We start from the raw sequence: 20,341 nt of genomic DNA, 5'->3' as shown, positions 1-20,341 counted from the left end.
TCCAAATTTCCGAATTCTGGAATATTCCCAGGCCGATCCAGGATTAAACCTTGGAGCCGCTGGAATTTCCCTTCCCATTGGAATGGTTTGAGCCTGGAATTCTCTCGGATCCCCTAAAAACGTTGGGATATTCCTGGATCCCTTTTCGTGCTGCCTGAAATCCCAAAATCCCGGAAATTCCAAAATCAGGGAAGGTTTTGTGGGATTTTGGGATGGAATTCCCAGAAAAGCGGGAACATCCCTGGAATATCCAGTGGGATCTTGGGAGCTGCTGCTGCCCATGGAAGGGGATGAGCTTTAAACCCCAGAAAATTCGGGAATTCCACAAAATCCAGGTGCAGGGACACATCCCTGAAATCCCAGAATTCCAAAGGTCCAGCTTGGCTGAATCCCAGGGGTTCGGGGCTGTTTAAGGGAAAAAAAAAAAAAATCAGGAATTTCACTCCTTAAAGCAACAGGGTTTGGGGAAAAATGGGGAAAAAATGGGGAAAAAAACCTAGGGAAAAAAAGGGGGGGAGGGAAAGGGGGGGAAAAAGGGGGGAAAAAGGGGGGAAAAGGGGAAAAAAATGGAGGGAAAAGGGAAAAAAAGGGAAAAAAAATGGGGGGAAAAGGGGGGAGAAAAAAGGGGGGGAAAACGGGGAAAAAAGGGGGAAAAAGGGGAAAAGAACGGGGGAAGGGGGGAAAAAAGGGGGTAGGAAAGGGGGGGAAAAGGGAGGAAAGGGGGGAAAAGAGGGAAAAAGGGGAAAAAAGGAAAAAAGGGGGAAAAGGGGGAGAAAAGGGGGAGAAAAAATGGGGGAAGGGGGAAAAAAGAGGAAAAAAGGGGGGAAAAGGGGAAGAAAAAGGGGGGCGAAGGGGAAAAAAGGGGGGGAAGGGGTAAAAAAAAGGAGGGGAAAAACGGGGGGAAAAACCTGGAAAAAAAGCCCGGGGAAAGAAAAAAAAAAAAAAAAAAAAAAAAAAAAAAAAAAAAAAAAAAAACGAGGAAAAAAATGGGGAGGAAAAATGAGGGAGAAAAAACGGGGGGAAAAGAAACGGGGGGAAAAAAACCCGGGAGGAAAACATGAAAAAAAGCTGGGAGAAAAAACTTATTAAAAAAAAACTGGGGAAAAAAAACAAACAAAAATACCCAAAATAAAACCCAAACCAAACCACTGGGGGAAAAACAAACAAACAAACAAACAAAAAAAATAGCTGGAAAAATCCTGAAAAAAAATTGGAAAAAAAGCCCGGAAAGAAAAAAGTCAGGAAAAATAACTGGGGGAAAAAATCTAGGGGGAAAAAACTGGGAAAAAATACTGTGACCAAAAAAAAAAAAAAAAAAAAAAAAAAAAAAAGGAAAAAATAGGAGGGGAAAAAAAAAAGCTGGGGAAAAAGAAAAGTGGGGGAAAAAAATCCCAGAAAAGCGCCAGGAAAGTGCCGGGAGCAGCAGGAATTCTGCCCTGGAGCGGCAGGCAGCGCTCCCGGTGCTCCCGATCCCCCCTCCCGGGGCTCCGCCATCGACACCGCCTCATTAATTTAATTAATTAATGAGCGGCCTCCAGCGCTGGAGAGCGCCGCTGGAAAAGCCAGGCCGGGACTTTTCCCGAAATCCCCAAAAATTCCGGGCTCGGCAGGAGGGAAGATCCCGGGAGGGAGGAGAAGATGGCGTGGGATCCCAGCTGGGAATTTTTGGGATTTTCCTGCCTCGTCCTGCTCCGATCCCGACTTTCCCTGGCGCAGCTGATCGAGGTGAGGAAAAAAATCCCGCTGGAAAAAAAGCCTTGGAAAAGTGGGAATGAGGGCCGGGAGAGGGGGATTTCCCTGGGGTACGAACGGCCGGGAATTTAAGGTGGATCCAAGGAGGTTTTTTTGGGAATTTTTGGCGCTTCCTGAAAGGCTGGGTTGGGAATTTCGGGTTGAAATCGCGGGGTTTTCCCGGTTTTCCAATGAGGTGAGGAGCGGGGCAAAAATGATCCCAAAAATCCTGTGCCTGACGGATATTCCCATGAAAGATTTGGAAAATTTTGGAAATATTTGGGATGGGTTTTCCTTCTCCTCTCTTCCTTCATTCCCAGTAATTCTGGATTTGATGGAATTGTGGAATTCCATGGAATTCCTGCCCCTCTGTAGGAGCTTTTCCCCGAGGATGACTCTGCATTCCCAAATTTGTGGAGAATCAGGGAATGATCCGGGAGGGAAGAGCAGCTCCCGAGCCCTGGCTGCAATTCCAGAGGGAAATTCCTGCCTGGAACACAAACCCCAGCTCCCAAAAACTTTCACTTTTCCCTCTGGATCCTTTTCCCTGCTCCACCTGGGAATTCCTGGAGCAGAATTTGGCTGCGATTCCTGGGATTAGAAAATTCCAGGAATTCCCAGCATTTCACACTTCTCATCCTTTCCCTTCTCCATATTTTTTCCCAGCATTTCTGGCCTCTCATCCCTGCCCTTATCCAGATTTTTTTTTTTTTTCCCAAAGATTTCCAGCCTCTCATCCATTTTCCATATTTTTTCCCAGGATTTCCAGCCTCTCATCCCTCCCTTTTCCATATTTTTTTTCCAGGATTTCTGGCCTCTCCTCCCTGCTCTTCTCTTTTTTCCAGGATTTCCCTTTCCATATTTTTTTTTTCCCCCAGAATTTCAACCTCTCATCCCTTTCCCAGATTTTTCCCAGCATTTCCAGTCCCTCACCCATTTTTTCCAGGATTTCCCTTCCATACTTCCCCCAGAATTTCCAGCCTCTTCTCCCTCCCTTTCCCATTTTTTCCCACAATTTCCAGCCTCTCACCCCTGCACTTGTCCTGATTTTATCCCAGGATTTCCTTTCCATAATTTTTTCAGGATTTCAAACTTCCCATCCCTGTCCTTTTCCATATTTTTTTCCCAGGATTTCCAGCCTCTTCTCCCTCCTTTCCCATTTTTTTTCCAGGATTTCCCTTTCCTGATTTTTCCCAGGATTTGAAGCCGCTCATCCCTCCCTTTCCCAAATTTTTTTCCAGGATTTCTGGCCTTTCTTCCCTGCTCTTTTCCTGTTTTTTTTTTCCCCAGGATTTCCCTTTCCCATTTTTCCCAGGATTTCAAACCTCTCACTCCTGCCCTTATCCTGATTGTTTTTCCCACAATTTCCCTTTCCATATTTTTCCCCCCAGGATTTTTGGCCTCTCCTCCCTCCCTTTCCCATTTATTTCCAGGATTTCAAACCCCTCATCCCTTTCCCTTTTCCATATTTTTTTCCAGGTTTTCCCTTTCCATTTTTTTCCAGGACTTCCAGCCTCTCATCCCTCCTTTTCCATTTTTCCCAGGATTTCAAACCTCTCACCTCTGCCCTTACCCTGATTTTTTCCAGGATTTCCCTTTCAATATTTTTTTTCCAGGATTTCCAGCCTCTTCCCCCATCCTTTCCCCATTTTTTCCAGAATTTCCAACCTCTCATCCTTTCCCTTTTCCTGATTTTTCCCAGGATTTCCAGCCTCTCATTCCCAACCCAATTCCCTGCTTTTTCCCCCCATCCCATCCTACCTGAGCATTCCATAAATCCAGGAATCCTCTCCAAGGCCAGGCTGCTGCTCCAGGAAGAATTCCAGGTTTTCTGAGCAGTCCAACCATTCCCAAGGGGAGAAATGAGGCAGAACTTCCCCTGACAGTGCAGAATTCCCAAATTATCCTTCCCTGAATCCCAAGGACGACCCAGCCAGCTGGAAAACTTCCCATTTTATTCCAGACAATTCCCAGAAAACAAAAATAAAACATCCAAGCCTCAAAAATCAGGATAAACAGCCAGAATTCCTGGGTGTGCTTTGTTTATTCCAGTTTTTTTTTCCTGGAAAAGCAAAAGCTCTGCGAGGAGTTTATTCCTGGAAATAATTGGATAATGGAATTATGCTGAAGAATTTGATTCCAGCTCAGCCAGGCTGGAGCAAACAGAGGAGAAGGAAAAGCTGGAGAGGAAAATAATTCTGGCAGCTGAAAAAATTCCCACAAAACCCCCCAAAATAAGGAAAAAACAAAGGGAAAAAAGTAGGGAAATATTTGGGGATGAGGCAAAAATTCCTTTAAATCTTGGATTTGACTGAGGAAAATCTTGGCTCACTCCCAGGCCTTTGGAAAAATTCCCAGAGCTGGAAGTTCGCCCAAAATTTGGGAAGAGATTTAGAAAATTCTGGGATGGTTTCAAAATCCTAAAATTCCAGGATGAGCCCATGATCCCAAAAACCCTTCCTTGCTCCTGATCCCAGAGATCAGCAAACAACGGGATATCAAGGGATTTCTCTGGGAATTGAATCTGAGCCAGTCCTGGGAGGATAAATTGGGAATAATCCTTCCTTCTCTGTTTGGGATAAAATTCCTGGAGGAATCACCTCATTGCAGGGATTGCTCAGGAATTCCGCGTCCCAAAAAATCAGGAATTTTTTTGGGGTACTGGGTGTATTCCAGCTGTTTTCCAGCTGCTGCTCTGAGATCTTCCCTAAAAATCCCCTGGAATATTTCACAGGATTTCCATCCTTTAGCTTTGGGCTGAGTTTATCTTTCTGTAAAAAAATTCCACAACTTTTTATCCCAGAATTTCCCTGTGGTTCCATTCTGCTTCCTCCTGGATCCACAACGCTCCCACATCCCAAGGACGTGGCTCCATCAAAATTCATTGGAAAAATGAAATTTTCCAGGAGTTTTTCCAGGAAATTTCTCATTCAGGCCCCGACTGAAGGAAATCCCAATCCTAAAAAATCCATTGAAAAAGCGGGGAAAGGAATTCCAGAGCGAGCCAAGGAACGGCTGGAAAAAGGAGATTCCTTAAAAATCCCTCCAGCATTCCCAAATCCTCCAGGTCTCACCAACCTCTCCACCATTTCCCGTGCCCTCCTCACCTCTCGGAGTATTTTTGGGAATTTTGCCGTCCTGATCCATCTTTTCCTGCTGGTTTTTCCCTGCATTTTTCCCAGGCCACCACGGCGCCTCCCAAGAAGAAGCCGGACCCGGTGACGTCGGAGACGGTGGTGATCTGGGGGCTGCGCCTCTGGCAGGTGGTCGGCATCTTCGCCCTCTTCGTCCTCTCCATCAGTGAGTCCCGCAATTCCCGGGAATTCTCCTCTGGAAAACTCCCCCTCTGGAATCCCGGGAATGCTCAAGGAGGGAACCTCGGGTGGGAATGGCCGGGGGTTCGTCCCGAGAGCACCTGGAGAAGTTCCAGGGATGGGAATCGGCTCCGGCACCACATTCCTGCCCAAATCCGGGGTGGAGCCGTGGCTGTGGAATGATGGGGGCTGGGAATCCTGGAATGTGTTGGGATCGGAATCATGGAATGATTCAGGTTGGGAATCATGGAATGCTTTGGGTTGGGAATCCTGGAATGATTCGGGTTGGGAATCATGGAATGATTCAGGTTGGGAATCCTGGAATGCTTTGGGTTGGGAATCCTGGAATGTGTTGTGTTGGGAATCATGGAATTCTTTGGGTTGGGAATCCTGGAATGATTCAGGTTGGGAATCATGGAATGATTCAAGTTGGGAATCCTGGAATGCTTTGGGTTAGGAATCATGGAATGTGTTGGGTTGGGAATTATGGAATTCTTTGGGTTGGGAATCCTGGAATGATTCAGGTTGGGAATCCTGGAATGCTTTGGGTTAGGAATCACGGAATGTGTTGGGTTGGGAACCATGGAATGTGTTGGGTTGGGAATCACGGAATGTGTTGGGTTGGGATTTGTGGAATGCTTCAGTTTGGGAATTATGGAATTATTTGGGTTGGGAATTATGGAATGCTTCAGGTTGAGAATTACGGAATGATTTGGGTTGGGAATTATGGAATGCATTGGTTTGGGAATCCTGGAATTCTTTGAGTTGGGAACCATGGAATGATTCAAGTTGGGAATCCTGGAATGCTTTGCGTTGGGAATTCTGGAATTCTTTGAGATGGAAATTGTGGAATGATTCAGGTTGGGAATCATGGAATTCTTTGGGGTGGGATTCATGGAATGCTTCAGGTTGGGAATTGTGGATTCCCTTCAGGTGTCCGGGAATTCAGGAATTCCTCGGGGCTGGAATTCCCAGCTGGGTGTGGGAATTCCTAAGGATTTCTTTCGGGTGTTTGGGAATTCAAGGAGACTTTCAGTGGGATGGAATTGAGAATTCCGGAGGGAATCCAAGCTGGATATTCCCACCTGGAATCTCTTTCCAAGATAATTCCTTCTCTGGGAGTGATCCCGGAGCATCCTGGATTCCCATCAGCTGTCTGGGAATTCGGGAATTCCTCTGGCCTGAAATCGAGAATTCCTGAGGGATTTCCCAGCTCCAAACTGGAAATTCCCTTCTGGAATCCCTTCCCAAGAAAATTCCATCCCTGGGAGTGATCCCAGAGCATCCTGGATTCCTGTCAGCTCTCTGGGAATTTGGGAATTCCTCGGGAATTCCAGAGGGATTTCCCTGCTGGAATCCCGACTGGGAATGGCCCAAGCTCCGCCCCCATCCCTGCTTGGGATGGGATTTGGGAGGGAAAAAATCCATGGGAAAAATCCATGGAAAACAGGGGATTGGGAATGGAGGGAAACGTAAAAACAGGGAATGAACACCAGAAATAAATCTGAAAAGAGGGAATTACAAACAGCAGTAAATATAGAGGTATACAAAATTTTAAAATAAAAATAAAAAATAAAATTAAGCAAGATATAATTAAATATAAATTATTAGAGTGTATTTATTATTTTTATAATAATTCAATATAATTCAATATAAAATATAAAATTTTTAATAGACATCTAGAAATATAAAATTAAAAACTGGAATTAAATACAGAAATAGAAAAATAAAAAAATAAACTGAACATTCAGACATAAAATTAAAGAACAGAAATAAATACAAAAGTAGAAAAACTGAAAAATAAAATTAAACATTAAAATATAAAATCAAAAAATAGAATAAATGTAAAACCAAAATTAAAGAGAGAACGAAATATAAATCTAAATAAAGTAGAAATGGGAAATTTATGCTTTAAGGGTAATTGGATTATAAATACAATTTTAATTAATATTATAATGAGTATTAGTTTATAATTGCATATTAATTTAAAATAACAACTTGTATAATCATAGAGTAAAATGATTAATTAAATTTAAATTTATGGAGCAATGCATTTCTCTGTTAATAGTTATATATTAGTATAACTTATTATTTTAATAATTTTATATTATTATAAAAATAAATAAAAGTTAAATAAACTTCAATCAAATCAATCCATAAATACGATCCAAAAAATAGAAATAAATCAATTCTTCTTTAAAGGTAATTGGATTATAAATATAATTTTAATTAATACTATCATGAGTATTACTTTATTAATGACACTTTAATTTTTAAATAACAATTTATATTATTATAAAGTACTATAATCAAGAATTAAAATTGTATTATTGAATAAAACATTTCTATGTTATAAATATTAATATGTCTGTATAATGATATAATTATTTGTAATTATAGTTATAATTAATAAATTCATTTTTGATATTATGTTAATAAATAAGGAAATATAATTAATAAATTATATTGATGGAATAATTTATTTTATTGTTAATAATTATATATTTATAGAATATTGTGATTAATTATAATTATAGATATACTTAATAGTTATAATATAACTATAGTAAATATTTAGGTATAACTATTAAATAAATCTATAAGATATGTTTAATCTAGATATAGAACTATGTTACAAAAATTAACATATTTCTATAATAATGTAATAATTACCATTACAGTTATAATTAACAGTTGTATTAGTGTAATAATTCTACAAGTATTAAATATTTCATTTGTCTTTCTGTTATGAATAATTATCTTCTTCTACAGCAATATAACTGATTGCAAATATCGTCCTAATTAATGGTTGTAATAATATTATATTTAATTAAGATTTTTGAATAATGGTAGTGTTAATATAAGAATATTAATAAAATAATAATAAAATTAATCTAAACAAATCCAATCAATGCAGAAATCTGATCCACGTGTGGATTCCAGCTACCAGCACATTCCACAAGGCGGCACCATCCCGTCAAAAACGGGAGAAAGTCCAAATCCCAAATAGCCAGGCTCCCCATTCCCAGGAACTCCCCCAGATTCCTGCTCCCATTCCCAGCATCCAGCCCAAATCCTCATTTCCTCTTTCCAGAAACTCCCCCAGAACTCCATTTTTCCCTCTCCTATCCAAATAACTCCCCCAGAATTCCACATTTCCCCCTCCCATTCCCAGTTAATTCCTCGTTTCTCCCTCTCCATTCCCAGAAACTCACCCGGAATTCCTTTTTTCCCATTTCCATTCCCAGTTATCCCCGAATTCCTTGTTTCCCCCTCCCATTCCCAGCGACCACCACAAATCCTTGATCCCGTCTCCCATTCCCAGATTCAGAATTCCGCATCGCCCATTCTGAATAACTCACCCAAAATTCCACATTTCCCACTCCCAATAACTCCCTAGAATTCCATTCCCAGTAACTCACCCAGATTCCCGTTTCCTGCTCCCATTCCCAACAACCAACCCAAATTCTCATTTGCCATTCCCAGAAACTCAACTGGAATTCCTCTTTTCCCATCGCCATTCTCAGTTATCCCCAGAATTCCTTACTTCCCTTTCCATTCCCAGGAACTCCCTCAGACTCCTGTGTTTCACATTCCCATTCCCACGAACTCTCCCAGAATTCCTCACTTCCCTCTCTGAGTAACTCCCCCAGAATTCCATGTTTTCCATTCCTAGAAACTCCCCCAGAATTCCTCATTTCCCCCTCCCATTCCCAGTTAAATCCTCATTTCTCCCTCTCCATTCCCAGAAACTGACCCGGAATTCCTTTTTTCCCATTTCCAGTTCCAGTTTTCCCCAGAATTCCTCATTTCCCTCTCCATTCCCAGGAACTCCCTCAGACTCCCATGTTTCACATTCCCATTCCCAGGAACTCCCCCAGAATTCCTCGTTTCCCTCTCCTATTCCCAATAACTCCCCCAGAATTCCACGTTTCCCATTCCCAATAACTCACACAGAATTCCATGTTTCCCACTCCCATTCCCAAGAACTCCCCCAGAATTCCTCACTTCCCTCTCCAGGAACTCACAAAGAATTCCACATGTCCCTCTCCCATTCCCAGTACCTACCTGGATTCCCGTGTTTCCTCCTCCCATTTCCAATAACCAACCCAAATCCTCAGTTCCCATTCCCAGGAGCTCACCCAGAATTCCACATTTCCCTCTCCCATTCCCTTTTAAATCCTGGTTTCTCCCTCTCACATTCTCAATAACTCCCCCAGAATTCCATGTCTCCCACATTTCCCGCTCCCATTCCCAGTTAAATCCTCGCATCTCCCTGTCCATTCCCAGTAACTCACCCAGTCTCTCATTTCCGTCTCCCATTCCCAGGAGCTCCTCCAGAATTCCATGTTTTCCATTCCCAGGAGTTCACCCAGAATTCCATATTTCCCACTCTCATTCCCAGTGACCAATGCAAATTCTGGTTCCCATCTCCCATTCCCAGGAATTCCCTCAGATTCTTGGTTCCTAAAGCCATTCCCAGTAACCCACCCAGAATTCCACATTTCCCACTCCCATTCTCAGTTAATTCCTTGTTTCTCCCTATCCATTCCCAGTCCCTCCCACAGAATTCCACATTTCCCATTCCCAGTGATCACCCAGAATTCCATGTTTCCCATTCCCAATAACTCAGACAGAATTCCATGTTTCCCATTCCCAATGATCCCCCAGAATTCCTCGTTTCCCATTCCCAGTGGTCCCCCAGAATTCCCTGTTTCCCATTCCCAGTCCTTCACCCAGAATTCCCTGTTTCCCATTCCCAGCGACCCCCCAGAATTCCCTGTTTCCCATTCCCAGCGACCCCCCAGAATTCCCTGTTTCCCATTCCCAGCGATCCCCCAGAATTCCCTCTTTCCCACTCCCAGCGATCCCCCAGAATTCCCTGTTTCCCATTCCCAGCGATCCCCCAGAATTCCCTGTTTCCCATTCCCAGTTATCACCCTGTGCTGCATCTTCAAGTGCCGGATCCCGCGCACGCGGAAGGAGATCGAGGCGCGCTACGCCCAGCGCCAGGCGGCCAAGAACTACGCCGACAAGCTGGACACCGTGCCGCCCCTGGGCGAGCTCACCGAGATCCCCGGAGGTAATTCCCGCTTTTTTTGGGATTCTGGGAGTGCAGATTCCCTCAATGAGCTCAGAGACATTCCCAGATGTAATTCCCCCCTTTTCTGGGATTCTGGGAATGCAAAGCTCCTCACTGAGGTCACCGACATTCCTGCAGGTAATTCCCACTTTTTGGGGGGGATTCTGACAGTGCAAATTCCCTCAATGAGCTCACAAATATTCCCAGAGGTAATTCCCACTTTTTTTTGGGATTCTGGGAGTGCAAAGTCCCTCAATGAGCTCAGCAACATTCCTGGAGTTAATGCCCACTTTTTTTTTGGGACTGGGGCCATGCAAAGTCCATCAATGAGCTCAGAGACATTCCCAGATGTAATTCCCACTTTTTTTGGGATTCTGGGAATGCAGAGTCCCTCAATGAGCTCAGGAACATTCCCGGAGCTAATTCCCACTTTTTGGGGGGATTGGGGCAGTGCAAATCCTCTCAATGAGCTCAGAGACATTCCCAGATATAATTCCCACTTTTTTGGGATTCTGGGAATGCAAAGTTCCTCACTGAGCTCACCGGCATTCTTGGAGGTAATTCCCACTATATTTTGGGATTCTGGCACTGCAAAGTCTCTCAACGAATTCACTGACATCCCTGGAGGTAATTCCCACTTTTTTTCTGGGATTCTGGGTATGCAAAGCCTGTCAATGAGCTGACCGACATTCCCAGAAGTAATTCCCACTTTTTTTTTGGGATTGTGGCAGTGCTGAGGCCCTCAATGAGCTCACTGACACCCCCAGAGGTAATTCCCACTTTTTTTTTGGGATTCTGGGAGTGTAAAGTCCCTCCCTTGGTGCCACCACCAAGGTCAGCCTTCCCAGTGTGGACTCAGGGTATTGGGATGCAATCCTTCAGATAAGAGGGAATTTTTCCATCGGTTTGAGTCGGAATCATTCCTTCATTCCCAAGTTAAGTCTGGAAAAGCTTCTCAAATCCATCAAATCCTATTTTGAACCAAATCCCACTAAAAAACCCCGTGAAATTCCACATCTCCCAGTTTTTGGAACCCTTCCAGGGATGGTGATTCCAGCACTTCCCAATCCTTAGTCACTCTTCCAATCAGGAATTGTTTTCCCTAATATTCAATCCAAATTTTTCCTGAGACAACTGTATGGCCGTATCCCATTTTCCCATCCATTTCCATTCCTCATCCCCCTTAGAAGGGAAATTCCATGCTGAAAATTCCCAGCAGGAATTAATTTAATTTCAGGGCCTGCCCTTGGGTTGGGGAATACCAGGAGCGAAATTGGAGTGGTTGGAATTCTGCATTCCTGGTTTTTCCTGCTGGAATGTTTCTTCTCCACTGCTGTCACTCTCCTTTCCTGATTCCATAGGCTCTCCCGAAAATCTCCTCACTCTCTCTGGCCACGGCCAGTCCAGACCTCTCCACTCCCTGCCTGTGCTGAAGGAAGAGGATGAGATGGTTTTCCAAGGAATTTAGGGAATTTCCATTCCCGGCCGCCTGTGGCTTCTCTTTTCCAAGGGGATCCATCAATCCTCGGATTTGCTGCTTCTCCGATCCTGGATTTTTCCTGTTTCCTTAACACCTCTTGAAGCCTTTTTTCCTTCTTTCCTGTGTCTCTTCAGGAGCTGTAATTCGATAAAACCAGCATTTCCAAAATTTCGATCCATGGGAAAAGAGGCCGATCCCAACACTGTAGGGATTCAGGAATTCCTTGGAGAAATTCAGTCCTACGCCAGCAAAATGCAGAATTACGAGTTGAACTACGGGAATTTGCACAAATCCCAGGATTTCAGGGGTGCCTGAAACTGGGAATTCCCAGCCCTCCCTGTGGAGCTGAACCCAATTCCATGAATAAATCCTTGTCTTTCCACTGAATCCTTGTCCTTCTGGTTGATCCTTATGGGATGAGGTGGTTCTCCAAGGAATTTAGGGAATTTCCATTCCCGGCCACCTGTGGCTTCTCTTTTCCAAGGGGATCCATCAATCCTCGGATTTGCTGCTTCTCCATTCCTGGATTTTTCCTGTTTCCTCAACACCTCTTGATGCCTTTTTTCCTCCTTTCCTGTGTCTCTCTCTGGGAGCTGTAATTCCACAAAATTCCGTTAAAATGGCATTTCCATAATTTGGGATTTGCTGCTTCAATCTGTGGGAAAAGAGGCAGATCCCAACACTGTAGGGATTCAGGAATTCCTTGGAGAAATTCAGTCCTACAAAATGCAGAATTACGAGTTGAACTACGGGAATTTGCACAAATCCCAGGATTTCAGGGGTGCCTGAAACTGGGAATTCCCAGCCCTCCCTGTGGAGCTGAACCCAATTCCATGAATAAATCCTTGTCCTTCCACTGACAAGGTTAATCCTTCCGGTTAATCCTTATGGGATGAGATGGTTCTCCAAGGAATTTAGGGAATTTCGATTCCCGGCCGCCTGTGGCTTCTCTTTTCCAAGAGGATCCATCAATCCTTGGATTTGCTGCTTCTCAATTCCAAAAAAAACCTCCCTGGGAGCCATCAGCTCGATGGGAAAAACCCCAGCAGGAATGTTTTCCCTTTATCCCAGATTTCTAGCAGCGAGCTGGAATTTTGACAATTCCTGGGTTGTTGAAGCCACATCAATTCCTTTCCCATTTTTTTCTTCTTTCCTTGGAAACAGCTCAGGTTGCAGAAGAAAAAAAAGAGGAAGAAGTTCCCACTGTGTCCGGAAAAGTGGACAAGGCTCAGGGAAAGAAGGATGGATCCAAAGGCTCCAAGAAAAAGGACGGGGAGAAGGAGCAGAAGGAAGAATCCAAGAAGGAAGGGAAGGACGGAGCCAAAAAAAAAGACGGAGAAAAGGGGGAGAAAGGGGAAAAAGGAGGAAAAGAGGAAAAAGGAGGGAAAGGCGAAAAGGGGGAAAAGGAAAAGGGGGAAAAGGGAAAGGACACAAACGACAAGAAACAAGGGAAAAAGGGGGAAAAAGAAGGCGAAGCTGGAAAATCCGGAGGCGCCAAAACCGATGGAAAAGCCGGTGGGAATTCCAAAGCTCCGGCAAAGAAGAAGTGACCTCCTGGAAGGACGGTGCTGGAATATTTTTGGGAATGCTCCAGCAAATTGCTGGGGGAGGAGCACTTGGAGCAGGATGTGCTTTTCCAGATATTCCTGTGGGATGCCTTTGGATGCGTGGATTTCTTCCCATTTGGAGATGGAGCCGCCAGGATTCGGCTCTGCGAAGGGAAACTGGGAATTTGGATGGGTGATCAAGGAAAATATCCAGTGGGAATGGAAAGGGATGGAACTGACCTGAAAGCTGGAGTGGGACTGAGGACTTTGGATAAACATGGGAATGCTCAGGGATGAGGATCCAAACTAAAGGAGAATGGAATTCATCCTGAATTTCTTCTCCTGGAGGACCTGGAGAAGTTGGAGAAAGATTTCCTGGCACTCAGCACCTCCTTGTGGGGAATTTTAGGGATTATGTAAGTTCCGGGAAAATCCCAAAGGATGGAGTTCTCCAAGGTGTGGGTCCTGTGGATTCCAAGAGGTTTTTGGACACATGGGAATTTTTCCTTCCTTCTCTGATGCCTCTTTTCCTGGATTGCTGCAGGAAACACCAGGAATTCCATCTTTTCCAGCAGATTTATCCACATTTTCCCATTTTTTTGCTGAGGAAAGCCAGTTCTGAGACCAGGAATTCTGCTCCACTTCCATGTGGCTGCTATTCCCACCCTTCCTGGGAATTCCTGAGGAGTGGATTTATCAGGAGCAGCATTTTCCAGCTGCATTGGGAATATTCCAGCAATTTCTGCCTTAAAGTTTCGAGCTGGGGGGATTTAGCTCCAGATTTTTTTGGCGATAGTGTGGAAAATCTTGGGATAATTAAAACTCAGGATATCCTGGAACTGTCTGCTCCACAGGGAGAATTCCCTCCAATCCTTTATCCCCAGGAACGGGATTTATTTTCTATTTCACTGATAGAAATTATTCATTTTCCTGCTGTTTTTTCAACCCGGATTTATCAGTGCCAAGATATTTCCCATTTTCCCCCCTTTTCCTTATCCCAATTTTCCTTTCCCTTCTCTCCCACCCAACTCATCCTGGTGGGAAACGAGCCTGGAAAAATGAAGGGACTTTTCTGTCTGAGTGAGATCGCTCAGCTCCAAGAACTCCCAAAATTCCAGAGCACCTGAAAAGGTGGAAAACTTAAGGAGAGACGTTGGGAGTGATGCCCAGAACCACGGGAATGTTTGGGAAGAGAATGATCCAGGGAAACCTGGAATTCCAATGTTGGGAACTCTGCCCCTGGATGCAGAGGAGCCCTAAATCTCCATCCTTGGAATGGCACCGATGGAAAAGTGGGAATATGGATACAAAGATTGGATTTCTTTGGAATTTCCATCCCAATCCAAATTTTTCAAGGCCTGTTTAATCAGGAATCATGACAATATAAAAGATTTTTCCATTGGATTCAGGCTTTGCTCCCTGGGATCTGCCGGATCCATGGGGATTTTGGCAAGGGATATTTATGCCTTAAAAACTCCAGGATGGGATCCAGCTGGGATTGGGGCAGGAAAACTCGGATTCCCTGTCCTGCAGTTGGAATTGCGCTGGAAATTTGGGATGTGGCTCCATTTGGAGAGGGAGAGGAGCAGATTTATTTCCAATCCAAAGGCTTCCAGGAGGAAAATCCACTCCTTTTCTTTTCCATGGAATTCCTTCTCCCTCATCCAAACTTCCATCCCTATCTTGTTAAAAATAATCAAAATCCAAAATAAAATATTCATTGGAATGGGGGAATCCCTTTAAAATCCACCTCAATCCCTTTTTTCCAAGCAAATATTTCAAATCCTGTGGATCAGATCCAAAAAATTTGTGGGAATGACTTATTGATTTTAAAAAAGGGATTTTCCATTAAAAAAATGAATTTATCCTTTGGGAATAATTGGGTTTGGAATTATCAGGATGGGGGTGAAATGCAGGGAATCCATTCCTGGGATCAGGGAATCCATTCCTGGGATCAGGGAATCCATTCCTGGGATTTGGGAATCCATTCCTAGAGTTTCCAGGGATCATCCTGCCCATAAAACTCATCCCAATTCCCGAAGTGGAAACAGAGGGAAGAAATTCCCAGCCCTGATCCAATGTTTTCCCCGTTCCAGTGGGATCTGGAAGTCAGGAAGTGAAAAAAAAAGGTGGAAACTTCCAGCCCAGAGCAATTCCAGCACTTTGGGAGTTGCTTTTCCACCAGCAGATGGAGAAATTGCCTTGGAAAAGCCACAGCCACAGGAAGGAATTTTTAGTGGAAAATTAGATTTATTGTCCAGAATTTGGGTGGAAGTGGAATTCCAGAGGCCAAAAGTTGCATTTAATTCCCAGAAATCCAGGGAATAATGGGAGGATCCCTCATTTCCTTGGATTCAGGTGATGCTGGTCCTGGAGTAGGAAAAATCACCCAGTCAGGACCAGGAATAATTCCAGGATCTCCACATATTCCAGAAATTCCCACTAGAGGGGATCTTGTCTGGGATGTTAGACCCAGTTTTAAGAAATTTGGGCTTATTTGAGATGGGAAATTAAGCCTGGATTTGGGAAATCTTCCATCTCAAGTTGCTCCTGGCATTGATTTCTCCCGATTTTCTCCCTGGATTGCTTTTCCATGGAAAATAGGAGGGAAAATTGAATGCTCCAGCATTTGTCAGACACACTCCCAGCCCTCCTGGGAAGGGATTGTGCTGTTCCCTCGGTCCTGCCCCAGTGCCCAGGAATGTGGAGCCCATGGAAACACCTGGAAAGGAGGAATGGTGCTGGCTCAGCCCTCCGGCAGCAGGAGCAGTGACCTGAGTCCCGGGCTCTTGTGGGACATTCCCGGGACATTCCTGGGACATTCCCTTCCTCTGTTAAGCAGCTCCTGGAAAATCCCCCTCGGGAATACCAGGAACTGCCTGACCCTGCTTGGACTGAAGCCAGGGAAGCAAATCCATGGAAAACACACCCCAGCAAGGTCCTGCTGCCACCTCGGGGAACTTCCCAAGGGCACAGCCAGGTTTGTGCCTTTTCCAAGGAAAAGGAATGAGGGGTGAGTGTGGGAGGGCAGGGAATTACAAACTCCACGGGGTCTTGTGGAATTGTCACCTCAGCTGGATTTTGGTGTCAGGATCATGGATGTCTCCAGAGAAATCCACGTTGTCCATATAATCAGTTGGAGAAATGAACATTTTGGGAATATTTCCCATCAGCCCAATTTCAGTGTTTGCTGTGGGAAGAGAGGAATCTGTCCCTCGCTTCAGGAATTCTTCCCTTGATCCCATCAAGGGTCCTTCCCTCTTGGACTGAAGCCAGGGAAGCAAATCCATGGAAAACACACCCCAGCAAGGTCCTGCTGTCACCTTGGGGAAATTCCCAAGGGCAAAGTCAGAGGAGCTCCCAGTTTGAGGTTTTTCCTAGGAAAAGGAACAAGAGGTGGTGAGCAAGAAAACAAACTCCACGAGAGCTTGTGGAATTGTCACCTCATCCAAATTTTGGTGTTGGGATCATGGATGTTTCCAGAGAAATCCACGTTATCCCTCTCCATACGATCTATGTGGAGAAATGAACATTTTGGGAATATTTTGTATCAGCCCAATTTCGGTGTTTGCTGTGGGAAGAGAGGAATCTGTCCCTCGCTTCAGGAATTCTTCCCTTGATCCCATCAAAGATCCTGGAGAAAAGGGGGCTCAGGGGGGACCTTCTGGCTGTGACAGGAGGAGACAGCCAGGGGGAAAGTTTGGGATCTGCTCTTTGGGAACGGGGACAGTAGGAGAGGGAATGGCCAGGAGCTGTTCAGGTTGGACATCAGCAGGAATTTCCTCATGGAAAAGGAGGCCAAGGATTGGAGCTGCCCAGGGAGGTTTGGAGTCCCCATCCCTGGAGGGATTTATTATCCATGTGGCACTTGGGATTTAAAGTGTGGACTTGATGATTTTAGAGGATTGAAACCAATCCATGATTCCTTAAAAAAAGCAGGAGAAGAGCTCTGAAGCCACCTGGCTTCCAGGAATGGAAGATGTAAAGGAATACCTATTCCAGAATTTCCTGAACATCCATGGAATGCACCAGGTTTTCCAAAGGGTCTCCAGACATTTCCATGCAGATGGATCCCATGGATCCCAGAAGTGTCTGGGGAGGATAAGGGAGGGCTCAGGAAAAACCAGGAATGACACAAGAATCCCAAATCTCTGAAGCTGGGGGGGATTTTTCAAAGCTTTTCTTTCTGCCAGCCACATGTGAATTTTATTGGAGGATTTATCCAAATCCCAATTTATTTTGGTTTTACGTTTGGGCAAAGTAAATCACTCTTCCTGTTTATGGAAACTTCTGGATGGTGCTCCCATTTTCTATGGGAATAAGGAAGCCAAACTCCTCCAGAATCTCCTTCCTTGCACTCAGTTCAGTGTCAGCACCAGGAATGAGGTGTTTGGATTGAAATCCCAAAGTCCTGGAATGGTTTGGGTTGGATCACCTCATTCCAACCCCCTGCCATGGCCAGGGACACCTTCCACCAGAATCAAAGGATCAGGGAGCCTTATCCAAGTGGGAACGATCCAAAACCAGGGAAGCACTGCAAGAAAGAGGAGTGGTTTCCGTGGCAACCATTCATTCCTGTTTCCATTCCTGGTTTTTTCTTCCAGCTTCTTGCCCTTCCCTGTCCCAGTCTGGCACCTCAGGAAAGCCAAGGAAAAGAGATGTTGGAATCTGAAATGCAGGGAATTCTCAGAACTTTGGGCCTGTAAACCACAGCTTAGAATTAAACCCAGGATTTGATCTGAGACCTTGGGAAAGGTTTCCCAACTGAGGTGCTGGAAGGGAGAATGTGGATTTGTCATTTAAAGCAGAGACACGTTAAGCTAAGGAAAGGAAAGTTTAGAGTTTTAGAGTTTAAGATGAATAAATAATAGTTTATATTCAATTATTATAATTAATAATAATAAAAGGAGTTATGGAGGTGAACAAGGAGTTCAGAATGCAGCACTGTGGGTTTGTGTGCCATGACAGGATTGGCTGAGAGAGCTCACACTGTGGCATGGGTCCATAAGATGAAATATTTAAGGATTGGGTCCAAAACATAAATATCCCTGTTGGCAGTGTTTTATTGTCAATAAATCCTTTAAAGGTCCTGAACTGGGGGTTTTGGGACCTTCTGAGCCGTGCAGTGCAGGTGTGAGCCCAGCTCACCCTTCCTGCCTGTGTGCAGGACAAGACAATAAACCCCATCATCCAAACCAGCTCAGAGGTCTGTCTCCAACCCTCCCAAAATCCTTTCCAAAATCCCCACCGGAGAGGCTCCCCCGGCTCTGCTGCTCTTGGAGCTCCTCCCTTTTCCTTTCAGGATTTGTCCCCAGGAACTCGGGATGTCACCGGGAACAGAGCAGGGTTAGCGTGGAGATCAAGAAAAATCCATCCCTGGGAGGGTGGGGAGGGGCTGGGATGGAATTCCCAGAGAAGCTGTGGCTGCCTCTGGATGCCTGAAAGTTCCCAAGGCCAGGTTGGACACTTGGAGCAGCCTGGGATTGTGGGAAGTGTCCCTGGCACAGGGTTGGAACTGGATGTTCTTGAGGATCCCATCCAACCCCAAAAATTCCAGGATTCCATGATTTTGAATTGTTCCAGTTGAGGTTTTTAGGGAAAGCAGATGAACTCAGCATCAGCATGGAGGGAAAATATTCCAACATTCCCTGAGGGATTCCAAAGCCTTGGCCTGCAGCTCCAAACAGAGCTCAGAATTCCTCAAATCCCTGATATTCCCTCAGCCTAATTCCCAGCTTTTATTCCAAGCTCCAGATCCATTTCAATTCAATTTGGGAAGGAATTCCTGCTGGGAGTGGGGGAGGAGCTGGGATGGAATTCCCAGAGCAGCTGTGGCTGCCCCTGGATCCCTGGATGTGTCCAGGGCCAGGCTGGACACTTGGAGCAGCCTGGGACAGTGGGAGGTGTCCCTGCCCACGGGATGAGAGGATCTTTAAGGTCTTTCCAAGCCAAAGCATTCCCAGATTTTGTAATTCCATTGGGTCCACCTGGGGAATGTGCCGGGATCCGATTTTCTGGGATGAGCTGGAATTAAGGCTCTCAGTGGGTGTGGGTGGAGTGGGATTTTGGGAGGGAGGGAAATCGCTCCGGAGCCGGGCACGGCCGGGCAGGAATTTCCCTGGCATTGCCCATTCCCGGCTTTCCTTGCTGTGGGATCTCCTCCTGGAATCACTTCTCCAGCCCCCACAGGACATGGGATGAAGGATCCCTTGGGGATGGCTTTCTGTTTTCCCAGTGGCTGAGCCGCTGGAATTCCAGGCTGTGGTGTCCCCGTGTCCACGGGGATGTGCCGGGCAGGAACTCCCGCTGGATTAATCCCTGTAATTAATTCAGGATCAGGTGCAAGGTCCTAAAGGCACGAGGCAGCACCTCCAGAAAATACTTTTGGGATTAGGGGATGGAATGGATTCTTCCCACTCAGCCCAGAGCAGGAAAACATTATGGGATTAAATCCTCCTGCTGAAAACCAAGGCCTGGGGGGGCCTTTTATGTCTCCGTCCTCCGAGGAATTTTTTGGATGTTTGCCATAAAATCTGGGAGTGGTTTGGGCTGGAAAGAACTTTGGGAAAGATCCAACTCCACCCCCCTGCCATGGGCACCTTCCGGTGGACTCCCAGCTCCATCTAAGATGGCCTAAATATTTAGGCCGGGCTTTAGTAGGTGCTGTTCCATCTGGGAATGCTGTGATGTCCCTTGTGAGAGAATTCCTTGGGTTCCAGGGGGACGCTGAAGTGGCGCGATGGACGCAACCATGTCGGGAATGTTTGGGATTTGGGGGTATTCTGGGATCAGCAGCTCTGGCTTGGGGATATTTGGAATTTTGGGGAATTCTGGGATCAGCAGTTTGTACAGGGAGGATATTTGGGATTTTGGGTAATTCTGGGATCAGCAGCTCTGGCTTGGGGAATTTTTGGGATTTTGGGGAATTCTGGGATCAGCAGCTCTGGCTTGGGGATATTTGGGATTTGGGGGAATTCTGGGATCAGCAGCTCTGGTTTGAGGATATTTGGGATTTTGCTAATTCTGAGATCAGCTGCTGTAATGGGGAAGATATTTGGGATTTGGGGTAATTCTGGGATGAGCAGCTCTCACTGGGAGGATATTTGGGATTTTGAGGAATTCTGGGATCAGCAGCTCTGGCTTGGGGATATTTAGGTGGAAGATCATTTCAGCTTCGCTGTCCCAC

At 45.3% G+C, this 20,341-nt stretch overlaps 1 protein-coding gene across 1 annotated transcript; it reads left to right on the top strand.

The window, feature by feature from the left end:
* The first annotated feature begins 1,429 nt into the window (after window positions 1-1,429).
* TMIE (transmembrane inner ear) lies at window positions 1,430-14,881 on the top strand. The gene is made up of 4 exons (XM_059837992.1): window positions 1,430-1,725; window positions 4,914-5,031; window positions 9,979-10,128; window positions 12,773-14,881. The coding sequence occupies exons 1-4, from the start codon at window positions 1,639-1,641 to the stop codon at window positions 13,156-13,158; spliced, it is 741 nt and encodes a 246-aa protein (XP_059693975.1). The 5' UTR covers window positions 1,430-1,638; the 3' UTR covers window positions 13,159-14,881.
* Window positions 14,882-20,341: the final 5,460 nt, after the last annotated feature.

The sequence above is a fragment of the Haemorhous mexicanus genome, chromosome 1 (genome assembly GCF_027477595.1).
Source record: "Haemorhous mexicanus isolate bHaeMex1 chromosome 1, bHaeMex1.pri, whole genome shotgun sequence".
Taxonomy (NCBI): Eukaryota; Metazoa; Chordata; class Aves; order Passeriformes; family Fringillidae; genus Haemorhous; species Haemorhous mexicanus.
Note: the sequence above shows the minus strand (reverse complement) of the source record. Positions and strands in the feature narration are given on the sequence as shown.